Raw genomic sequence first — 19,114 nt, forward strand, 5'->3', positions numbered from 1 at the left:
AGTTCTTTGCATGTGCAGAAATCTGTGAAAGTTCTCAGGGCTGTTTTGCCAGCTGAGTGCTATGGCTGCCCCACTGGATTTGCTGCCATGACAGTGTTAGCAATGAAGCAAAGGTACGAGAGGTACTGTGTTCATTCGTTCCTTCTCCTCCATTTCCAGTTGCTTTCCAAGCCCATTTTTTTCCGACAAAACTCAGAGCGGCGGAGTTTCAAACTGCCAGACATTCGAAAACTGAGCCGTGATGGGACTGGGTCACCATCTAAAATCAGCCCTCCCTCGACCCCCAGCAGTCCAGATGACACCTTCTTCTCCTTGGGAGACCCTCAGAATGGGAAGAGGAGAAGGAAGATTCCCAAGGTAAATCTAGGGCTTTCTCTTTTATGTTTGGCTTCTTCCAGACAGGAATGTGAGTACAAGACAATGGCTTTTTTCAGTTTGCAGTGTGGCATTCCTGCAACAAAACTGTTGTCCTGGCGGTTGACTTGACTTGTTTAACCCCCTTTCTGCCTGAAGAAGGCGGCTCACAAACATCTCTGCAAGTTTTGAAGCGGTTATTTTTCTGTCTGAGTTATCATAGTTATCAGGAGAGAGAAGAATAATAACAAGAAGAAAAAAGGCATTTTAATTTTTGGATAAAAGTTGAAGTTTGTAAGAGGCAAAAAAAGCAATTAGTGTTTTTGCAAAAGACGTACCCCGTCATATTTCTTTCTTTGCTTCGTGGATGGAACAGTCAGAAATTGTCTCTGTGTTGTGATGTTCCCACCTGGCAATCTGTTGTTCTTTGCTAGGTCTTATGGATGCATTGGTTGGTTGTAATTCAAGGTAGGGTGTGATTGTAGGTGAACAATGAAAATACTAACATTTGAGTGACACAAGGAGTTCACTGTAGTCAAGAGCATTTTCTGGAGCAATGTTTCCTACTTCATATCTAGATACAACATGACTCCATTTCAATTTTATTTCTTTTAGATCTAGCTGGAAGTGTATTCAGTCCAAATGAGGTTCAGCAGCAGTCTATCTATTGAATGTTTCAAAAACACAGTTATAAAAACACAGTTCCTTATCCTAGTCTTTGCAGGAGAAGCAGAGGCTACCAGGGGCTGTCTGTGGTGGGTTTTTTTCTGAACCCACTGTTTTCATTTGGGGAAAAAGGGATATGTTTGTGTATCTTCTTTGTTTCCTGGTTGCCAAATCTGTGTTCATGTTTGCATATCTGATTTTTTGAATGCCCTCTCTGTATAGGTCAGCTCTTCAGGAATGAGCCAAAGACTACAAATGTCTAGGGTTTTCTTTCCCAGTACGCTGACACGTCTGTGCATGTGCTTGAGCTCTGTCAGTGTGTTCACACATACTTTATGTCAGCTGAAGGGAGGATTACAAGTATGTATTTACCAGGCAGTGCCACTGAGCACTTGTGCAGAGCAAGCTCAGAACAGGTTGATTCATTGTGTCAGTGGCAAGATCAGCCTCAGACTTGAGCTGGGCAGCTGGGTGGAGACTGTACTTCCACATCAGAGTATCCTGCCTCTCACTTAAAAATTTGGATTCAAAGTTCCCTGACCAAGTGTGTGGTGGACCTGTTTAACCTTGAGCTCTCAGCACGTGTGTGCAGGGATCCCAGACTTTCTGGAATAAATCTGAATGCTGTGGCTATGTCCTCCTGCTTCTGCCTGCGACCTTGGCAAGGAGGCAGCTCTGCTCAAGGAGGTTTGGGGAAGCCTGGCATGGTCCTTCTGCAATTCCACTCTCCTTCAGGGACAGATAGGGAGACCAGAGACACTGAATGAACCACTAAGCACAGCTATGCCCAAAACAGAAGTGTCTTCTCTCCTGGCCAGCTGGGGGGCCAGAGATTAAAGGATTTGCAAAGAAAACCACTAGTATAAGGTACTTCAGCACCATTGATGCCTACCCATCTCAATTTCTTCAGCGTTCCTTGTATGATGTGTTTCCCCCGTGCTTGGTATGAAGGCTTTTCCAGCACATCTCACAGCAGATGTTAAAGGCATAAGACATTAAAGTTTGCTGTCGTTCTCCAACCAGTTTTCTGCTTCAAACCTGCAGACCAGGACAGGTTCCCAGGGCACCACCTGATGCTCCCTAGAGTATGGACCATCGTATGGAGAGGCCCAGGAAGGCACTGTCAAGTTTGTATGGTCACACAGTGCGTAAAGACCTGGCCTTTCATCAAGGCTTGTTACCTTGGGCTCCCGCTGTGCCAGCATGACTGTACTGCTTTTGTACCAGAGTGTGGCCGTTGGCAGCACAGGTGCAGATGGCTGTGCAAGGTAGATGCTGGTAATTGTCAGTTCTGGGACGTCAAGCGAAGAGTTTCAGTATGGCCAGGGTTGGGAAACAGAGCACTCTGCATGAAATTCTAACTTTATTTCTTGCCTGGGGAGGAAAATAACATTTGTTTGTTTGTGTTTGCGGAGCAGCTTGTGTTGAAAATCAATGCCATTTATGAGGCACGAAGGGGAAAGAAGCGTGTCAAGAGACTATCACAGTCTACAGAGAGCAATTCAGGGAAAGGTAAAGGAACTTTGAATCATATATCTAAGATTTTTTGAGGACTTGACTTAGAGTTTAGGCTTAGTGATTTATGTGACATTTTCTAGTGCTTCTCCCAGTCCAGAGTGAGACTGAGTTGGGGCTTCCACCCATTCTTTTGGAAAGATAAAGGCTGTTCCTCTGCTGAAAAGACTTTCACTAAAACAGAACTTTTTTGGTTTTCTTGCTTCATTTTCATTCCATGGCTTTACATGATAACCTTATAGGTCACACCAAAAATGTCTCCCTTTTTTGATGTTTATTTCTGGAACAGGCTGGAAGCTTTGGAGAGGAATGTTCTGTCCAAAAAGTCTCGTTTGTTGAGATCAAAATATTTTGTGGGAATGTGTCACTTCAGTGAACTGTCCAATGGAACATAGCAGATTTTGCAACAGTCGTGGTTCCTTCAGCATCCCAATAAACAAATAGCCTCAGTTGGGAATCAGGCTTTCTAGACTTGACTGTAGGACCATCTCCATCATAGTAAGATTGAGACTTTCAGCTTTCCACTGTCAATTAACAACTTGCCAGAAGTGTTCAGGTACTTCAGAGCCATTACTTTTAAACATCTCATCTCTGTAAAACTTATAATTATGTTTTTCCAACACAGTACTTTTTTCCCAAGCACCCTAATTGCCAACAAAAGGTGACCACCAGCATTATTTATTTCCCACAATTGCTTCTTACTGTTTATCCTATTTTATATAGGATATACACCTGCAGAATGGATGGATGAGTGTGTTTATATGTACCTTCAGGGGAAGCATCCCAGACTTGTCTCTACACTGTTTTTTATACTCCTCTCTGAAGCTGTCCCAGATGAGCATCTAAGGCATCCTTGACAGAAACAGGCTATTGGGCCATATAGACCTTGAGTCTGATTCAGTCTGGAAATTGTTTTTTTTTGTTTGTTTGCTTATTTTTTTATCCCTTTTCCTGCAAACTACTGCATATTAATCAGTAATTTGCCTTGGTGTTGTGCTTATACAGACTTGGATAAAACACTGCTCTGGCATTTTATTCTTTATGCAACTCACCTGGCTGTGCAAAATCTAATTTGTTGGTGTTTTTATTATTCCCTGAATGAATGGGAAGATACCAAAGTTGGTAAGCTAAATGTCTGTGGGTATGTGCACCCTTGAAAAGAACAAATCCCTTGGGATCTATATTGTCTTCCTTGAAGTTGCCAGGCCTGGGTTTCTCATGCCAGTGGTAAGAAATGGACAGTTATAAACAGGCTTTACTTGATTCATCTTCCCCTTTCTTTTTTCTTAGTTACAGATGAAAACAGTGAATCAGACAGTGATACTGAAGAGAAGCTGAAAGGTAAGGCAAATGTGTGATGAGAGCAAAAGGCTCCTGACCAACTCTGCACTGAGATCCTGGGTCAAGAGCTCTCCTCTGTGTTCTGCCTTCGGAAAAGGAGCTTGTTTTCACTCAGAACACAGTGAGAAAACAAAGTTCTCAATACCGCAGAAGAAAATCCATGGGCAGAGAACTAGAAGAGTCCAAACCAAACATTGTTCCATTTCCCATTAAAGCTCCTTGCACTGACTTTCCTAGGAGATGGCTTGGACACTGTGGAAATACAGTGAGATTTTTCTAAGTACACAGTCACAGATGTGTGACCAGGCTGACAGAAGCAGTATTGCATGGGACAGAGTGTTCAGAAACCCCACTACATGTTTACTAAGGGAGGAAAACCGCCAGCCAGACCGCCTAGCTTGGAAAACAGAATTGCAGTCTATGATTTATTGCTAGTTAAACTCTTCTGCGCTGGCCAAGTTGGGATAAAGCATTGCATTGCTTACTTCAGTATAGCTATATGGTATACTGGTCTCCATAATATTCTTCTGAAACCTTCCTGTAGAGTTAGAATGCAAGATGGAATCTTCTTCAGATTCCAAAGTTTCCTGACTCACATGCACACCTGATCTGGGTCGCAGGTCAGTTCCCAAGCTGAAAAGACAGGCATAAGCAGCAGTGAGCTCTGTGTCAACTACAGTGTGTTGTGCTTAGGAGTGCTCGTTCTTACCCTCTTTCAGGTTTTTAGAACAGAAACCTCAGAATGAGTTCCCTCTTGTGAGCACAGCTTCCCATACAAGAGCGACTGTATACTCTTACACTCCTCTGCATTGGGAAATCTTTCATCTGTACTGCTGTGTTAGCAAGATCAAGCTGAAAATTGCTGCCACCACCTACCTTTTGACAGGTTCTCAGGCTACGCTGGAGATGGGGAGGGAGGGTTTGCTCCCAGATTGCACAGAAATTACATTTGCAACTGTCTTGTAACACGAGGTTGTGAAATATAGTCTGTGTTCAGATGTAGCTGTGAAAAACAGTCTAGATGTGGCCAGGAAGACTCAAACTCTTGTCTGTTACTGGTTGCCATAGCAAATCGTGTGCATCATCCTATGTTTCTCTGTAACATCTGTGTAACTGCAGCTAGGGACTGCCTTTAGAGGGGATGATGGAGATTGTGTGAAGTCATCTCAAATCCGACAGCACTGGACTGAACAATATTCAGATCCATATGTGGGTCTGAGTGACTGTGCAAGCCTACGTAAGTGTGAACAGGAGCTCTGGCACTTGCTGTTTGCTTTAGCTACACCTGTATTTTGCTTTATGCCTTGTTGAACTGTTGACTTTCCTATTTTTAAATAGGAAAGTGAGATGACTTAGCAAGTCTCTTTTGTCTGGCACTTTCGATTTTGTATGTTTTACTTAATAGACCAAACACACCATCCAGTTACCTCAGCTTAGCAAGTCACTGTACATCATCTGAGACACAGTAAATCATCAGACAGCAATAATCAGACTGCATGTCAGAGCCCTAAGTGCTGACCCTTGGGAAGGAAAAATGTTCAAAGACAACCTCTGCCATGATGACAGCAGTAAAATCCTGATATCTTTAGTAGGTTGCACAGGATATAAACAATGCAGAGCTTGAGCAAGCTTTTCAGAAGCACTCAGCATTGCTGTGACACTGCTCTTTTTGAAGTCCCTGGTAAAACAGAAACCACTTCTGAAAACTTTTGAAGAATTAAAGCCTTAGAGCAAATCACATAATAGGTGATGAGAGAAAGGAGTCTGAGGCATCTTTCCAGGGCTTCAACTGTCCAGAGGTTGTTACGCTGTCTGATTTAAGAGGCACCTCAAGATTGCTTTCAATTACATTATCTGGAATAGTCTGTGAGTGGCACAACTTTACCAGACAAAAGGTCAAGTGTCTGTCCTAAAGTATATAGCATCTCTCAGGAAGCCCTCTCTGCCAAGCAGACATCTTATGTATTTGGAGTTCCTGCAGCATCTGTGTGGTTGTTTCTGTCAAAACGTTGCGTTGCCACTCGCATTCGTAAAAAGCACAGTTGTGAGAATGTGCTGTGGTCTCTGCTTGTAGTTAATTCTTTCTTTTGTAGTAGGGGTAAGGGAGACATCATGGAGATTTAATTTTGGATGCGACTGTAAAACAAAGCAAGGGGGTGGTCTTAGGGAATCTCATCTGGTCTCTTCTCAGCAGGCAGCTTTTCATTACTTTCCATGCTGGAATGTTTATTGTCCCACAGCTCATGTGTGTTGCAGTTACAGCTTGCTTGGCAGTTTTTCTTGTTTTCCCATTGTCCTGGGTGAACTTGTAGAAACATGGTCCTGAGAGATTAGTTTTAGACACAGGAAGAACTGGCACGAGCCAGCCTTTTTCATTTGCACCTCTTGTCACACTTTTTTGTTGTTGGCCTACAGCCCAGCCTGTGTTACTGAAGCTGGGAGTTCCCAGTGTTACTCAGCCAGTGGAACCCTAACCTGACCCAAGTGCTGGTCTTGTAAAACCATGGGGATTGCTACCCACAGCCTCCTCTGCACCAAGGTGATCAGTCACCTAACTGTTGGCTTTGAAAGATGCATAAACGAATGCTAGGATGAGTGCCCAGACGTTACCTGTTACACCATGTCCCATATGGATCTCCGTTTGGGTTGTCTTCAGCTGTAAAAGCTATCCATGAAATCCTGCTGCTGCCAGAACTCTTCAAGGTGACGGCACTCGAAAGATTATGCCCTGTCTCTGTTGATATTTATAGCGCAGCTTCCAAATGGTTCCTGCCTCTTACTCAGCCACTGACAAAGTAAATGCAGTGAGGTGGTTTTGAGTTTATCTGTAAGTCTCTGCAAAGCGCTGTTGATGCTCTGTGCAAAGAGCTAGATCGTTACAATCTCTAATGTTTTTTCTTCATAGCTCACAGCCAGCGCCTAGTGCATGTGAAATCTCGCCTGAAGCAAACCCCACGGTACCAAACCTTGGAACGGGACTTGATCGAATATCAAGAGAGGCAGCTGTTTGAGTACTTCGTAGTGGTGTCACTGCACAAGAAGCAGGCTGGGGCTGCCTATGTCCCTGAGGTTACCCAGCAGTTCCCGTTGAAGGTACGGTGCCCATCAGGAAGGTCTGGCTGACATGTCTCAGACAGCATGGTGTGCTTGCACAGCTGGAGAAGCCACAGCTTCTCTGTTGACCACATGTTATATCAGTAACCACTGTGCTGTGTCAGTGTTCAGTGAGACTAAAGTAAGAGGGGCTGGAGTCACTCCCTGAGAATTGTCATGGTATTTCTCACTGTTGAAAGAGCAGCTGATTTAGATCTTTTGCTGCCCTTGGCTATGACTTTTATGTAGCTGTTCCCGTTCTGCCCCTTTTCTCTTTAAAGAAAACTGACACTTGGGAGAAGACATATGTTCTTAAAGGGAAGGCACAGCTTTCACCAATAGTCTGGCTCAAAATGGGGAACAAGGAATGGGTGAAACAGTGACAGTGTGACAGTGTGTTTGTAAACGGGGTGTAATCAGAGCTCCCCTCAGACTTCAGTTCTCTTACCACTTGCTGGAAGATGTGTCCCAATTAGAGGCACAGTGTAGCAGGGGCAGGTGCTGCAGATGCAGGGCTTGGCGGAATTGGGGGCACAGAGTTACTTTAAGATGTGTAAAGATTAGGTGAGCCAGAATCACAGAAATTTTAATATCTTCCAGGCAGAAGCTTAGCCTCTGTCATCACCTCTTCATTTGTCACAGGAAAAATATTTGAAGTCATTCCATCCCCACATGACTAATTGGAAACATTCCTTCTCTCTATTCTGCTAGCTTGAGCGCTCGTTCAAATTCATGCGTGAGGCAGAAGATCAGTTGAAAGCTATTCCCCAGTTTTGCTTCCCTGATGCAAAGGACTGGGCCCCCATCCATCAGTTTGCCAGGTAAGTACTGTACTTTGTATCCTGATTCATAAGAAACAGATTTATTTGTCAAGCTAATTAAATATGAGAGCTGTTATGGTAGAAAACTGGGCAAAGCCCTGAGAGGGGTGTACTGGAAATGCAAAAATATTGTGGGTGTATTGGATTTGTATGTCAAAGACTGTTAATGTGGATGATGGGTTTCTTGTCATTCTGACTTCTCTTTCTTCAGTGAGACGTTCTCATTTGTCTTGACGGGAGAAGATGGAAGTAGGCGATTCGGATACTGTAGAAGGCTGCTGGTAATTATCCCTGTTTTTTTCTTTTCCTAGAGATGCTGCCTTCTGTGGGGTTGGTGTTCCTGGCACCCTCTCTGGAAAGTGGAAAGTTGACTGCTCTTCTCTTTCAGTGTGGAAAGAAAGAGCAGCAACAGAGCAGCTTTTGCTCTCTTCTGCTCTTCTCACTGCCAAACTCCCTCTCTGAGTACCGTCCTCTGCTCCAGGCATAGCTCTCTTGCCTTCTCCTTACACCAGCACTTAACATTATGACCATGGACTGTTGTTTCACCACTAAGCTGAAGACAGGGTTTGTCTCCCTTAGGTTTACATAGCTACAAAAGAGCTGTCTAAACCTGTGCTGGTCCTATAGGCTCAGAGTTGTCTCTGTAGAGCAGTCTGCCCTGCATTAGTCATTTGCCTTGGGAAGGTTGGCACCATACTGTGGATGTACCCATTTCTCCCCACTGTTTCTAGCATACCAGAGATTGAGTCAGGCTTAAGATACTGTCAGCAGCAGCATGCTGTCAAACATCTGCCAGTTTCTGAGCCAACCAGCAAACTGCAGAAGTAAGAGACTGGTCACACTTTCTTTGCAGTAGTTGTAACTGACATTTTTTTGGTGTTTCTGTGTGTGTATTTGCATTTGTCTTGAAAGCCCAGTGGGAAGGGAAAGCGTCTCCCAGAAGTTTACTGCATTGTGAGTCGCCTTGGATGCTTCAACCTCTTCTCTAAGGTGAGGAGGGGAAAGAAAGGGAATTTGTGCTGTAGTCACAGAGGGACCTGAAGGTGAAGTCAACACCGGAAGAATGGGGATTAGGGAACGTGGTAGCTGAAGAAAGGGCCTGAAACAGTGGTGTCAAGGCAAGCATATGCTAATTCCAGCACCTAGGAAAAACACAGTTGAAAAGAAAACTAGATTGTCAGCTGTTGCCTTCATCTTTCAGCAGTACTACCAGAATACAAGTACTGAGAGATTAAAAGGCAGGGAGTCCTGACACTGAGTGTGGTGGGGAGTTTGCAAATTGCAAGCTTTCCAGTAACCTCACTGGAGCTGGGTTTCTCTTGCTGAAGGAAACTGAGGGTGTTTAGATGCACCTTTTACCTTCTTCCTTATGATTCAAGGCTCCGTGTTAATGCTGGGTTAAGGAGAGAATGCAGATGCTGGTGCACTTAATTCCTGGTGTTGCCTGCCTCCTCCTGATTTACATGTTTTTTGTATCTTCATGCCTTTATTTCAGATCTTGGATGAGGTTGAGAAGAGACGAGGCATTTCCCCAGCCTTGGTGCAGCCTCTCATGAGGAGTGTCATGGAGGCACCTTTCCCAGCTTTGGGCCGGACAATTACAGTCAAGAACTTCTTGCCAGGCTCAGGAACCGAGGTAAAGACACCACCCTAGAGAGAGCAAGACTTAGGCCAGCACATGGTGCAGGACTGGCAACTGGAAGTTGGAACTTTGATATAGCACTGGAGATCTTCAAGGACAGATTGTCTGGCAACTGTGCAAGGAAGCTAGGGAGTAAAATAGGGAACCAGAGGGGACGGCACAGAGAGTTCGGCGACCTCAGAATCGACAGAGAAATCATATGGTAAAAATTAATGTAAAAACACAACCATGCTAATATGGCAGAATGAAATAAGGTATTGGCCTTGAGGCCAAGTGGCACAGGCTGGCGGGCCCCATGCTGCCCAGCATATGACCTTGGATCTGCTCAAGGACCCCCATACTTAGCTTCCTGAAGACAGGGTTCATAGCATGTGCTCCAGCGTCCTTAATACAGAACCACAGTTTGTGTGGGACAGGACACGGGATTCTGGTCAAAAAAATACCTGAAACTACACAAGGGCAATGTTGCAGCCTTTCAGAATGGCATTTGTACAGCGTGGGGGTGAGGGTACGTATTGCATCTCACAGTGTGGTATGAGGATGCTGGGAGGGTTTTAAGAGTGCTTTTGGGCGTAGCATTGAAGGACTGTGGGAACATGGAGAGAGCCAAATTGAAGGTAGTCTTTGCTATTCGTCCTGTTGGGCAGCGAGCTGAGAGAGGTTGTGTCTGGGGGCTTTTAGCATGGCACTGGATGGTGGCATTCTCCTCAACCAAACTGAAAACAGTCCAAACTAAATGAAGTGACTGCAAAATCTGCACTTGAGGAGCAGAGTCCCAGAGGTGTGCCGTTAGGCTGTGAGAATGTTTTGGCTTTTTTTTTCCTAGGATCCTGGGAAATATTTCTTCACTGAAAGGGTAGGTGATCAAGAATTGGAACAGGCTGTCCAGGGAGGTGGTGGAATCGCCATCCCTGGAAGTGTTTAAGAAATGCATAGATACAGTGCTTAGGGACATGCTTTAGTGATGGACTTGGCAGTCCTGGTTTAACGGTTGTACTTGATGGTCTTAAAGGTCTTTTCCAACCTAAATGATTCTATGATTCAGTAGTTACCTAGTTGATGGCATAAACCCTATGTTTATGCAATGGGTAAGTGACAGCATTGGGACGGGTTGCAGGCACTTTGGGGAATAAGGGATTAAAATTCAAAATGACCTTGCTAAGTTGAAGGTTTAGTCTGAAATTCGATATGGACAAGAGCAAAATGCTGGGTAGAAGAAATGAATAGTCTAACGTAACATGGAAGTAAATGAGTGAGCCACAGTACTTCAGAAAAGGATCTGGCGGCATAGTGGGCCATACAATGAGCAGAAGTAGCAGTATGGTGTTGTTTAGACAAACTCCCACAATGTGAAAGAAAATGAAGGGATGGATAATAAATAAAAGCACTTTTTCTACTTTCCAGCATTGGTGGAAATTTTTATTTGAAGTATCATTTTTTCAAAAAATACAAACACTAGGAGAAAGCCCCAGAAGAGTAGTTCCACTTACTAAGTGGTTTAGAAAATACAGGCAAAGCTTGAGAAAATTGTTTGCTTAATATAGAAAACAAAGGACAAAGGAGGACACATGATGATGACCTTTAACTACACAAGGAGTCTCGTACAGAGAGAAAGGTGACCAGTTGTTCTGAGTTTATACTGTTAGTAAGATAACAACTAGTTGAAGTAATTTGCCACTGACATGTTTCAGCTGCAGGCTTGGTGTTGGTAAGGGTGGCTTGGAACTAGAGTAATTTTCTTGTGGGATTTATGAAATGTGTGGTGTTGGAGGCTTTTAAGAAGAGTTTAGATAAGCATCGGTCTTAAGGAGTATGAAGTGCTAAGGTGCTGTGACAGGAATTATTTAAGTAGGTATGAACAAAGAAGAATGCCCACAGGCTGTTCTCTTCTGTAACAGATTAAAATATCTGTAGTCAGTAGGCTAGGCATCCAGATTCTTGCAGTAAAAAAATAAATAAATAAATCATAACTGTAAAAGTAAGAGTGCAGATCTGAAAGGCTCCATGCCATTCTGCTGCATGAATGCCAGAAAGGCTGGAAACCACTCCCAGCTGGACACAAACTAGTTTTCCTCTGTATGAAGAGCTCTCTGTCCTCAGTCCAGTGGGGAGAACTTGTGGCTGGTCTCATGCTGTGCCCATTGGAGTGGACTCTGGATCTTCCTCATCTGGAAGAAGGATTTATGGGAAGTCTTTGGAAAGATGGTGTTTGAGGGCTTAACACCGTGCAGTGTTTGCCAGCACAGTCAGTAAGGCTTGTTAGCTGTGAAAATACCTGTTAGTTCCTTGTTTGCCACAGCATGGCTGGGCAGCAAGAGCTGACCTGTGGCCTTTTTTCTCTCCAACAGGTCATCGAGCTGCGGCGGCCTCTCGACTCCAGGCTCGAGCATGTTGATTTTGAGTCGTTGTTCACATCCCTCAGCGTGCGGCATCTGAGCAGAGTCTTTGCCTCCCTGCTTCTGGAAAGGAGGGTCATCTTTATCGCAGACAAGCTTAGGTACCCCCTTGCACTTCCTTAACAAAATGCTGCCAGGGGAGGGAGGCTGAGGAGACTGCAGTGACTAATCCCTCTGCTTTGTTCTTTTTCTCTTCTCTGCTCTTTTCCGACTTTGTGTTTGATGTGAGCAGGGCTATACTTCCCAGGAGTGGGGAACTTCGGCCATGCACCGTAATTTCATTTTGCAGCTTGCAAAGACTGTGCTGCTTCTTGTTCCCAAAGAGAACCAAATTCCCTTTCCTCCAAACATTTTCAGAGTAGATACCTGGTGCTAAGGAAGCAACCCCCCTCCTTTTGCTCCATCGTGCTGCAGTGTTTCCCACTGAGCTGTGCTAGAGTTTCCAAGGATCAAGCCTTGGGCAGAGATCACAGTCCCTTCTGGCTTGTTCCCTGATGTCACAAAATCTTCTTAATCTTCAGCTTGTGTTTTAATACTAATTTCTAAAGACTTTTTTTCTTGTGGGGGATGAAAGTGAAGGATACAGCGAGGGGGAATGAGACACAGGACTTCCCCCTTCTATTTTTGAGTCTGCTCAATTTGCTTTTTAAAATTGTTTTGTTTGTTCTCCTGAATTATGAAAATAGGCCCAGGTTTCTTTAAGATCTTGTGCAGCTGGTGGCTGGCAGCTCTCCAGCCCTTGAAGCACTTGAGGATTCAGAGAGGAGAGTTCGACAAGGCTGGGGAAAGAAAAGCTGCCTGGATGAGTAATGACACTTAGGAGCACGCTCAGGTTTCAGCAGTGTACAATACCCCTAAGCTGTCTGTTTTCACAACTTCCAGGCAGCAGGCTGCAGCTCTGGGGCAAAGAATGGGGAGGCCCCTTCAACAGGAAAGTGAAGGGAAAAATTCATCCTGCAGGGATCTGGGGCTCTCTGCAGACAGGGCTCAGGCATCCTCATTACAGGAATAGGGAGGCTGTAGCATCCAGGCAGCACTGTCTGCTTGCAGTTTTTGGGAGCTGCCTTGGGTCAGAGACAAGATTTGCCTCTTTGTTATCACTGATATATTATATGCATAGATGCTTATTATTCTGGATACTTAAGCCACACATTCCATGCAGAGCATCCAGACTTGCATTGCAAATAAGATAATTCATCCATGCTATATTTCTACATAGCATATATGATTTATGTGATAATTTATGATGACTGGCTTTGGTTTCAAAGGTTTTTCTCCTCCTCTGTAGGACAAATTTTACATTCTGAGAAAAACTGTTAAGGGTACAGATGACATTGTAATCTCTACATGAGGGCTGGGTCGTAAGAGTAAAAATGGTAGGGAACTTTTTTTTTAAAGCATCACTTTAGAATGAACCTTCATTTACCAGATCTTTTCCTATCACATCTTTGTATGACAGCACACCAACACGTATTCTAAGCATGGTGTATGTTACAGAATATCTCTTTTCAGAGCACTTCAGTGGGTTTTGTGCTGGTTTTTTTTCCCCCGTGTATCTTTTGTCTGTATATCTGGGGTCCTTAAGAATGAGCCCAGCTGCCCAGACCTGTAAAAGAGAATGGGAGAGAGCTATAGGATCGTAGTTTCTAGAATCTCTAAATATACCATAAACAGCCACCTTCTGTGAAAAAAAGGATTATTATGTTTTAAAGATCCAGAGTCTGTTAGGCCACAGGGCTGAGATTCAAATATTTGCCGTGGATTTGCCATCTCTCTACAAGACTTCTAATACTTGATGTTTCTGAGAAGACTTTGCTCTGAGAAATTGTGGAAGAGTCTTTTTCTTTTCCAATAACAAAATATGAAGTTTCTCTGGCTCATTTTTGTGGAGAAAAAACTTGAAAATGACCCAAAGGTCTGTAAAGGCTTGAAAAACAGAAAACAAAATAATTAAGTAAACTATTGTATTCTAATTCAGTCCAGTGACTTGAGTGCGCTGGATTGGTGAGCCTTTCAAAAGGTCAGCAAGTCTCTTCTACTTGTTGGTGGAAAATCCGTGTTTTGAAAACTGATGGTATTGTAGATACAGGATCTTCTGTCCAAATGATACTGTTCCTGAGACAGAAACACATTGAACTCAATGAATATTAAGTATTTACTTTAGGGTTAAAATGCCAATTTCAGAGGAAAAAAACCACCTTTTTGGCAATAGCTTAAGAGAAGAAAAAAAATGATAAAAGCAGCTGTTGGAAACTGCTCAGAGGTTAGGAATGCTAGAAATAATCCAGCTGAGATGGATTAACAGGGAGAGTGCAGGTGACATGGTGAAAGATGCATAATAAATCGCATTTATCATTCATCTTTGTAGTTCTTTGTGTGGGCACTATCAGTGTCTGTATGTGTGTGTAAAGGTGTGTCTGGGTGTGAGTGGCAGAGAAAATAATGTATGCCGTTTATTTACATCTTTTAATTGCTATGAAATCAGTCCGTGGGAAAAGAAAGCTGAAAGGTCTTTTGCCAAATACTGTGTGGACTGTGAAATGTTTTTGAGCTGAGCCAAAAAATGCATCTAACAAGTGTACAGCAAGTGAAATACTTTGTGTTTTCCATCTTTAGAATGAACATTGAGTGTTTTTTAAAGACATGTCAATCCAAAGCTTGGCAGAGGAAAAGGAAAGAATTTGGTTTATTAGGTTTTGGGTGGGGTTCCCCCTCCCATCACTATGGAAACTGGAGTTAGACATTGCCTCGCAACCCAGGAAAATGGCTTTGTTAAAACCGTGTTGGTCTGTGTAATCTTCCCTAGCTTTTGTTCGTTCCTTTGCTGTGAATTTTAGTCCTGGAGCAGTGGAGGTCATGGCACAGGTTAGGCACTGCAGCAGAGAGCTGCTTTTGTTTCCAAGTGATGCTGCCTGGCATGTGGTTCAAGGCACCGTAGAACCGTTTTTTAGAACGCATTTCCAAATAAAAGTGGCCTCATTTCACAAGGTGCCTAGAGTGGGCAGTTTTTACTGGCCTGAGGGGGAGAAGTGTTAGGTTCAGAGGGCTTTTTCAATCAGGAAAACTTGCATGGGCTTAAAATCAAGGCATCCTTCTTCCAGATCTCCTCAAAAGCCTGCTGTAGATCTGACTAACTTGAGCAATTGCCTCTGTCCCTGCCAGAAACCACAGCTGTGTCAACAACACAAAGTGGTCATTGTTATCAAAGGCAGATCTGAAAGAATTAGAGTAGACACTTTAAATGTGGTCATCCCCAGTAAAAGGTGATTAATCATCAAGAAGAAGCATTTTCTGTGTGCTACAAAAACAAATCTGGGACCGTGAATCCCAGCCTCCCAGGTTTCTCCTTTTTGTATTGTGGTGAGGAAGAAAAAGAAACCCAAAGATGAAGTTTGGATGTCAGATAGTATCATTGTTTCTTCAGAGCATCTTTGTGCTCACTTCTCCACCCGCACTAACCTGCCACATCAGTGGGAGGCAGTGACAGTCCCCACAGCTGGTGGAATGTGGCATCCTCCTGGCAGGATTTGCAGCAATGCTGCACAAAGTTGTGGGGCAATGGTTGGAAGCTCCTGTGCCTGTTAAATGTTGTAAACCAGATCTGCGATCCATCATAAGTAAATCCAGCTGTGACACAGTGTAAGAAATCCAAAGGTGTTTGTAAAATGAATCCTACTGTAACAGAGCTTATAAAAAAAGAAAAGGAAAAAAGCACGTAATCAAACTGTCTTAAATTGCCAAATACCGCCGTATTTTCAGCAGTTTGGTCAGCACAGGGAGCAAAGGGCTGCCTGGCATTATTGAATTGAATCAATTGTGGTTTTCAGAAATCGTGAAGTCTCCTAAACCCAAAGAGGGATTCGGCCTGGGGGGCTTTTTAGCATAGGTGCCTGCCTTTGGAGCAGAAAGCTGGAAACCCTGTAGTCACTTTAAAGTTCAGGAGGAAACAACCAAACTGAGCAGCCAGTATCCTTCCTTAGGAGCTGTTGCAAGTTGTCAAGCTGTCTTTTTAGAGCCAGTCATGTAAATTGGAGTAACTCCTGTATGTTGGAGTAAATTTTCCCAGGAGAGGAAGGCGAGTTTCTGTGTAGTTGCAGCTGCTGCATTCAGATTCTGTATTGGCCCCCTGTGTTCAAGGCGGCTACCAGGAAGCAGCAGCTTCATAGGCTGTTCTGTGTAGGATTTTGCACATGATGCTTTGTGATGGGAAGGCCTGTTGTTCAAGCAAACAAATGTCATGAATTGATGCAATATCATTGTTCTGACCAAGGGAGTGCTCAGCCAGAGATACCCGTGTGTCAGCTTATATTCAATGCAGCCCTTTAGGGAGAGATCTGACACCGTTATTTGTGTACGTCAACACTTTTTAACCTCTCTACTAGTGATACCTCAGTCTCTCCTGCAAGCCTCTGTGCAAGTGATATCAGACGTGCAGCTCAGCCGTGTTCCCTACAGAAGGCTGAATGAACACATAAAAATGTGCTCAGGGTCTTGAAAGTGTACTTTAAAGACCCACACAATATTGTAAGGATTACTGTTGAAACCAACAGCCTTAAAAAGTGGTGTCTGTATCCCCTTTGAACAACTGGCATTGAACGTCTGTGGCCTCTCCCCAGAGCACACTGCAATCACATTGGGTAGATCTCTTCGTTCCTGGTGGCATCAGGAGTGTGCCAAGCAAAACACAGCACCCTGGGTCAGTATTACTCCAGTGGCAGCAGTCATGGTTATGGTGCAAGCGTCCTGGGATATCAGAATTTCAGCAGGGACATTACCTTGTAGCTACCTGAAGGCATTGGCTGCCTGTTTAGTTTAAGAGCCCTCAAATGTTGACTGACACTGAAACAGTGTTTTGAGAGCGCGTTAAACTGTTCTGGTTGTGTTGTGCACATCAATTGTGGTTGATTCTGTGCACATCTCATAGAAAGCGGCGTCCAGCTTGAGCAGTGGCCAGAACTTCAGTGGCCATATTCACCTTCTCGCAGACAGGTGCCTGCCATATTATGACTGTGGTGTAATTTGGGCAGCCTCCCCCATCACTGCTGACTGAAGAGCACGTGGTCACACAGATGGCATAAAGGGAATTTATCATATGGGATTCTTCTGCAGGGCTCAGTAGTCATGGTGTGAATCAGCAGTCCTTCAGTGCTCGTTGCAGTGCCTGTGCAAGAGAAGGAGGGAGCTTAAGCTTGAGTCATTCCAAAGGACGGAGGTTCTGCTGGGCTCCTGGCAAACCGCAGCTCCCTGGGGCTATCTGGAGAGCAAGTCTGACTGCATCACATGTGGAAGAGACACCTCAATGTTACCTCCTCTGTGTCCACCTCTTAACTGCTCTGCCTTCAACGGAAGCTCACGGTCCTCAACCCTATCAGTATTGTACCCTGAAAATGTCTTCCACGGTGAGGAATGTTTCAGAACAGAGATCACTAGGGTTCATCCTGGAGGCGATGAGGCAGGCACAGATGGAAGGGTGGAAAGGGAAGCTATCTTTACTTCCCACTGCGTGGTGCAGTGCATACAATTTCAGACTTAGGCAGCTCTGTCTGTGACTTCCACTAACTGGACCTCAGCCATCTTTCCTCCCACTCAATCTCTCACGTACCATGTGTGCTCACTGGGACTTGAGAGCAGGGTTGAGGGAAGAACAAGCCACCATAAATATAGTAGGAGAGAGCATGCCGTAATATCTCACCATGCCATAAATAACCATGTACTTCAGCTGTTCAGTGTTCCTCTGTGGAGCTACCTGGAATCACAGAGATCTTTTCCATTGGTTTTCAAGTGCTATCTATAAAGTCAGTTCCTTTGGGAACACATCCAGCTTTAGGCGGGAAAGTTGGATGTGCCTTCAAGATTGAGGATTTGTGGCAAAGGCGAAACTCCTAACGCTTCCACATTCAACCTCTCCTCAAAGAGGAGTAAGTCCAGTGGTAGTCCATGAGTAATGACACAGTGCTCTGCACAAGTGATGAAGGGCGGAGTTCTCTTGACTTTCTCCATGCTGCTGCTGCTGTTTTAACTGGAGCTATTATCAGTCAGAAATTGAGAAGTGGAAAATATGCTCTGCAGTAACAGAGGGGAAGAGAAGCCCCTGCTTTTGCATTTGCTAACATGGCCTGGAATGGATGGGTGTACAAGTAGCACAAACTCGAAGCAGACAGTTTTTAAAGGATCCCATTAACTTGGAGTGCACTTGTAAGACGGCACATTCACTTTTGTTGCAGTTCCTTTCAAGATTAGCTTGTATGAAAGATTACAAGAAAAATTATCTTCTCTGATAATGTTCCTGCATTTTTTCTGTTTTTTTGATGTTGGGATGTTTTTTTGTAAATTTTCCTGTTTCTTACTAGCTCTATGCTTTCTCATTATTTTCATTTTGTTTTCTGACTCATTATCTACCTTGTGTGTGTGGTAGACACAGCAAGACATAGGCTTGTGATGAGGGCAGGCACAGCTTCAGAGCAGTGACAGAGGGACAACCAGCAGAATGAATGTGGAGAAGGGAGGGGGATACTTTAAGACGTTCCTAAACAAGGATGTGGAACTGAGCATTTTCTCCCATTTAAAGGCTTAAAGTTACCAGTCTGTGACACAGCCTTTGAAGGGTCCTCATAGAGTATCCCCTTAAGAAAAGAAAAGCCTCTGGGAGCGCAGGGGGAAGAAACTGTCCCCATCTTGTAAAGAGACTTTCTCAGCACAGAGATCCCGGGCGCCCATTCCCTACCTGTTGCAGTCCCAGATAAAATTCTCATGTTAAGCAGATTCTGGCCTCTCCCCTGGGATTGACTTGCCTCCAAAAAGCATCATGTGCTTAACACTGTTTGCTGCCTGATTACTTCGTATGGTCACACTGATGTACCAGCAACCCCAACTGTATTCTGCTAAACTGAACTTACCTGATGAAAGCCAGTGAGCTGTAGCCCAGCCATGCCACTCTGCTCAGCATGTGTTAGTGTAACGGCACAGAGATTGAAATCTGCCAGACTTCGCTGGAGGGAGGCAAACCAGGCTTCACTTTTCGGAGTGAACTCGAGTCCACACCCATTAAACCCTTTCCCTCTCAAGTCAGCAATGAACTGCCAGATCCGGGTTGCTGAGTGTAAATTCCCCTGTGGACTTGAACAGGAGCCAGCTGGGCATCTTTCCTCGCAACGTGACTCCTCCCGGCCACACCAGCCTCCCTCCCCTCCTCCAGCCTTTTGAGACCAGGATGCTAGTAAAACAAAATTACATTATACGCAGGGTTTATAGTGGCGAGCCTTCCCTCTCCCTTGATGCATACAAAT

At 44.3% G+C, this 19,114-nt stretch overlaps 1 protein-coding gene across 4 annotated transcripts in view; it reads left to right on the plus strand.

Annotated features, from left to right (window-relative positions):
* DENND2A (DENN domain containing 2A) overlaps positions 1-19,114 on the plus strand; it is a 60,207-nt gene that overhangs the window by 33,275 nt on the left and 7,818 nt on the right. For all 4 annotated transcript variants that reach the window (XM_080391249.1, XM_080391252.1, XM_080391250.1 and 1 more), the window contains exons 6-14: positions 160-357; positions 2,439-2,532; positions 3,826-3,876; positions 6,782-6,969; positions 7,681-7,790; positions 8,002-8,071; positions 8,703-8,780; positions 9,286-9,426; positions 11,781-11,929. In XM_080391249.1, coding sequence (XP_080247375.1) covers positions 160-357; positions 2,439-2,532; positions 3,826-3,876; positions 6,782-6,969; positions 7,681-7,790; positions 8,002-8,071; positions 8,703-8,780; positions 9,286-9,426; positions 11,781-11,929 — 1,079 coding nt within the window. The remainder of the gene's footprint in view (positions 1-159; positions 358-2,438; positions 2,533-3,825; positions 3,877-6,781; positions 6,970-7,680; positions 7,791-8,001; positions 8,072-8,702; positions 8,781-9,285; positions 9,427-11,780; positions 11,930-19,114) is intronic.

Source organism: Falco punctatus (assembly GCF_963210335.1).
Source record: "Falco punctatus genome assembly, chromosome: 6".
NCBI classification, from domain to species: domain Eukaryota; kingdom Metazoa; phylum Chordata; class Aves; order Falconiformes; family Falconidae; genus Falco; species Falco punctatus.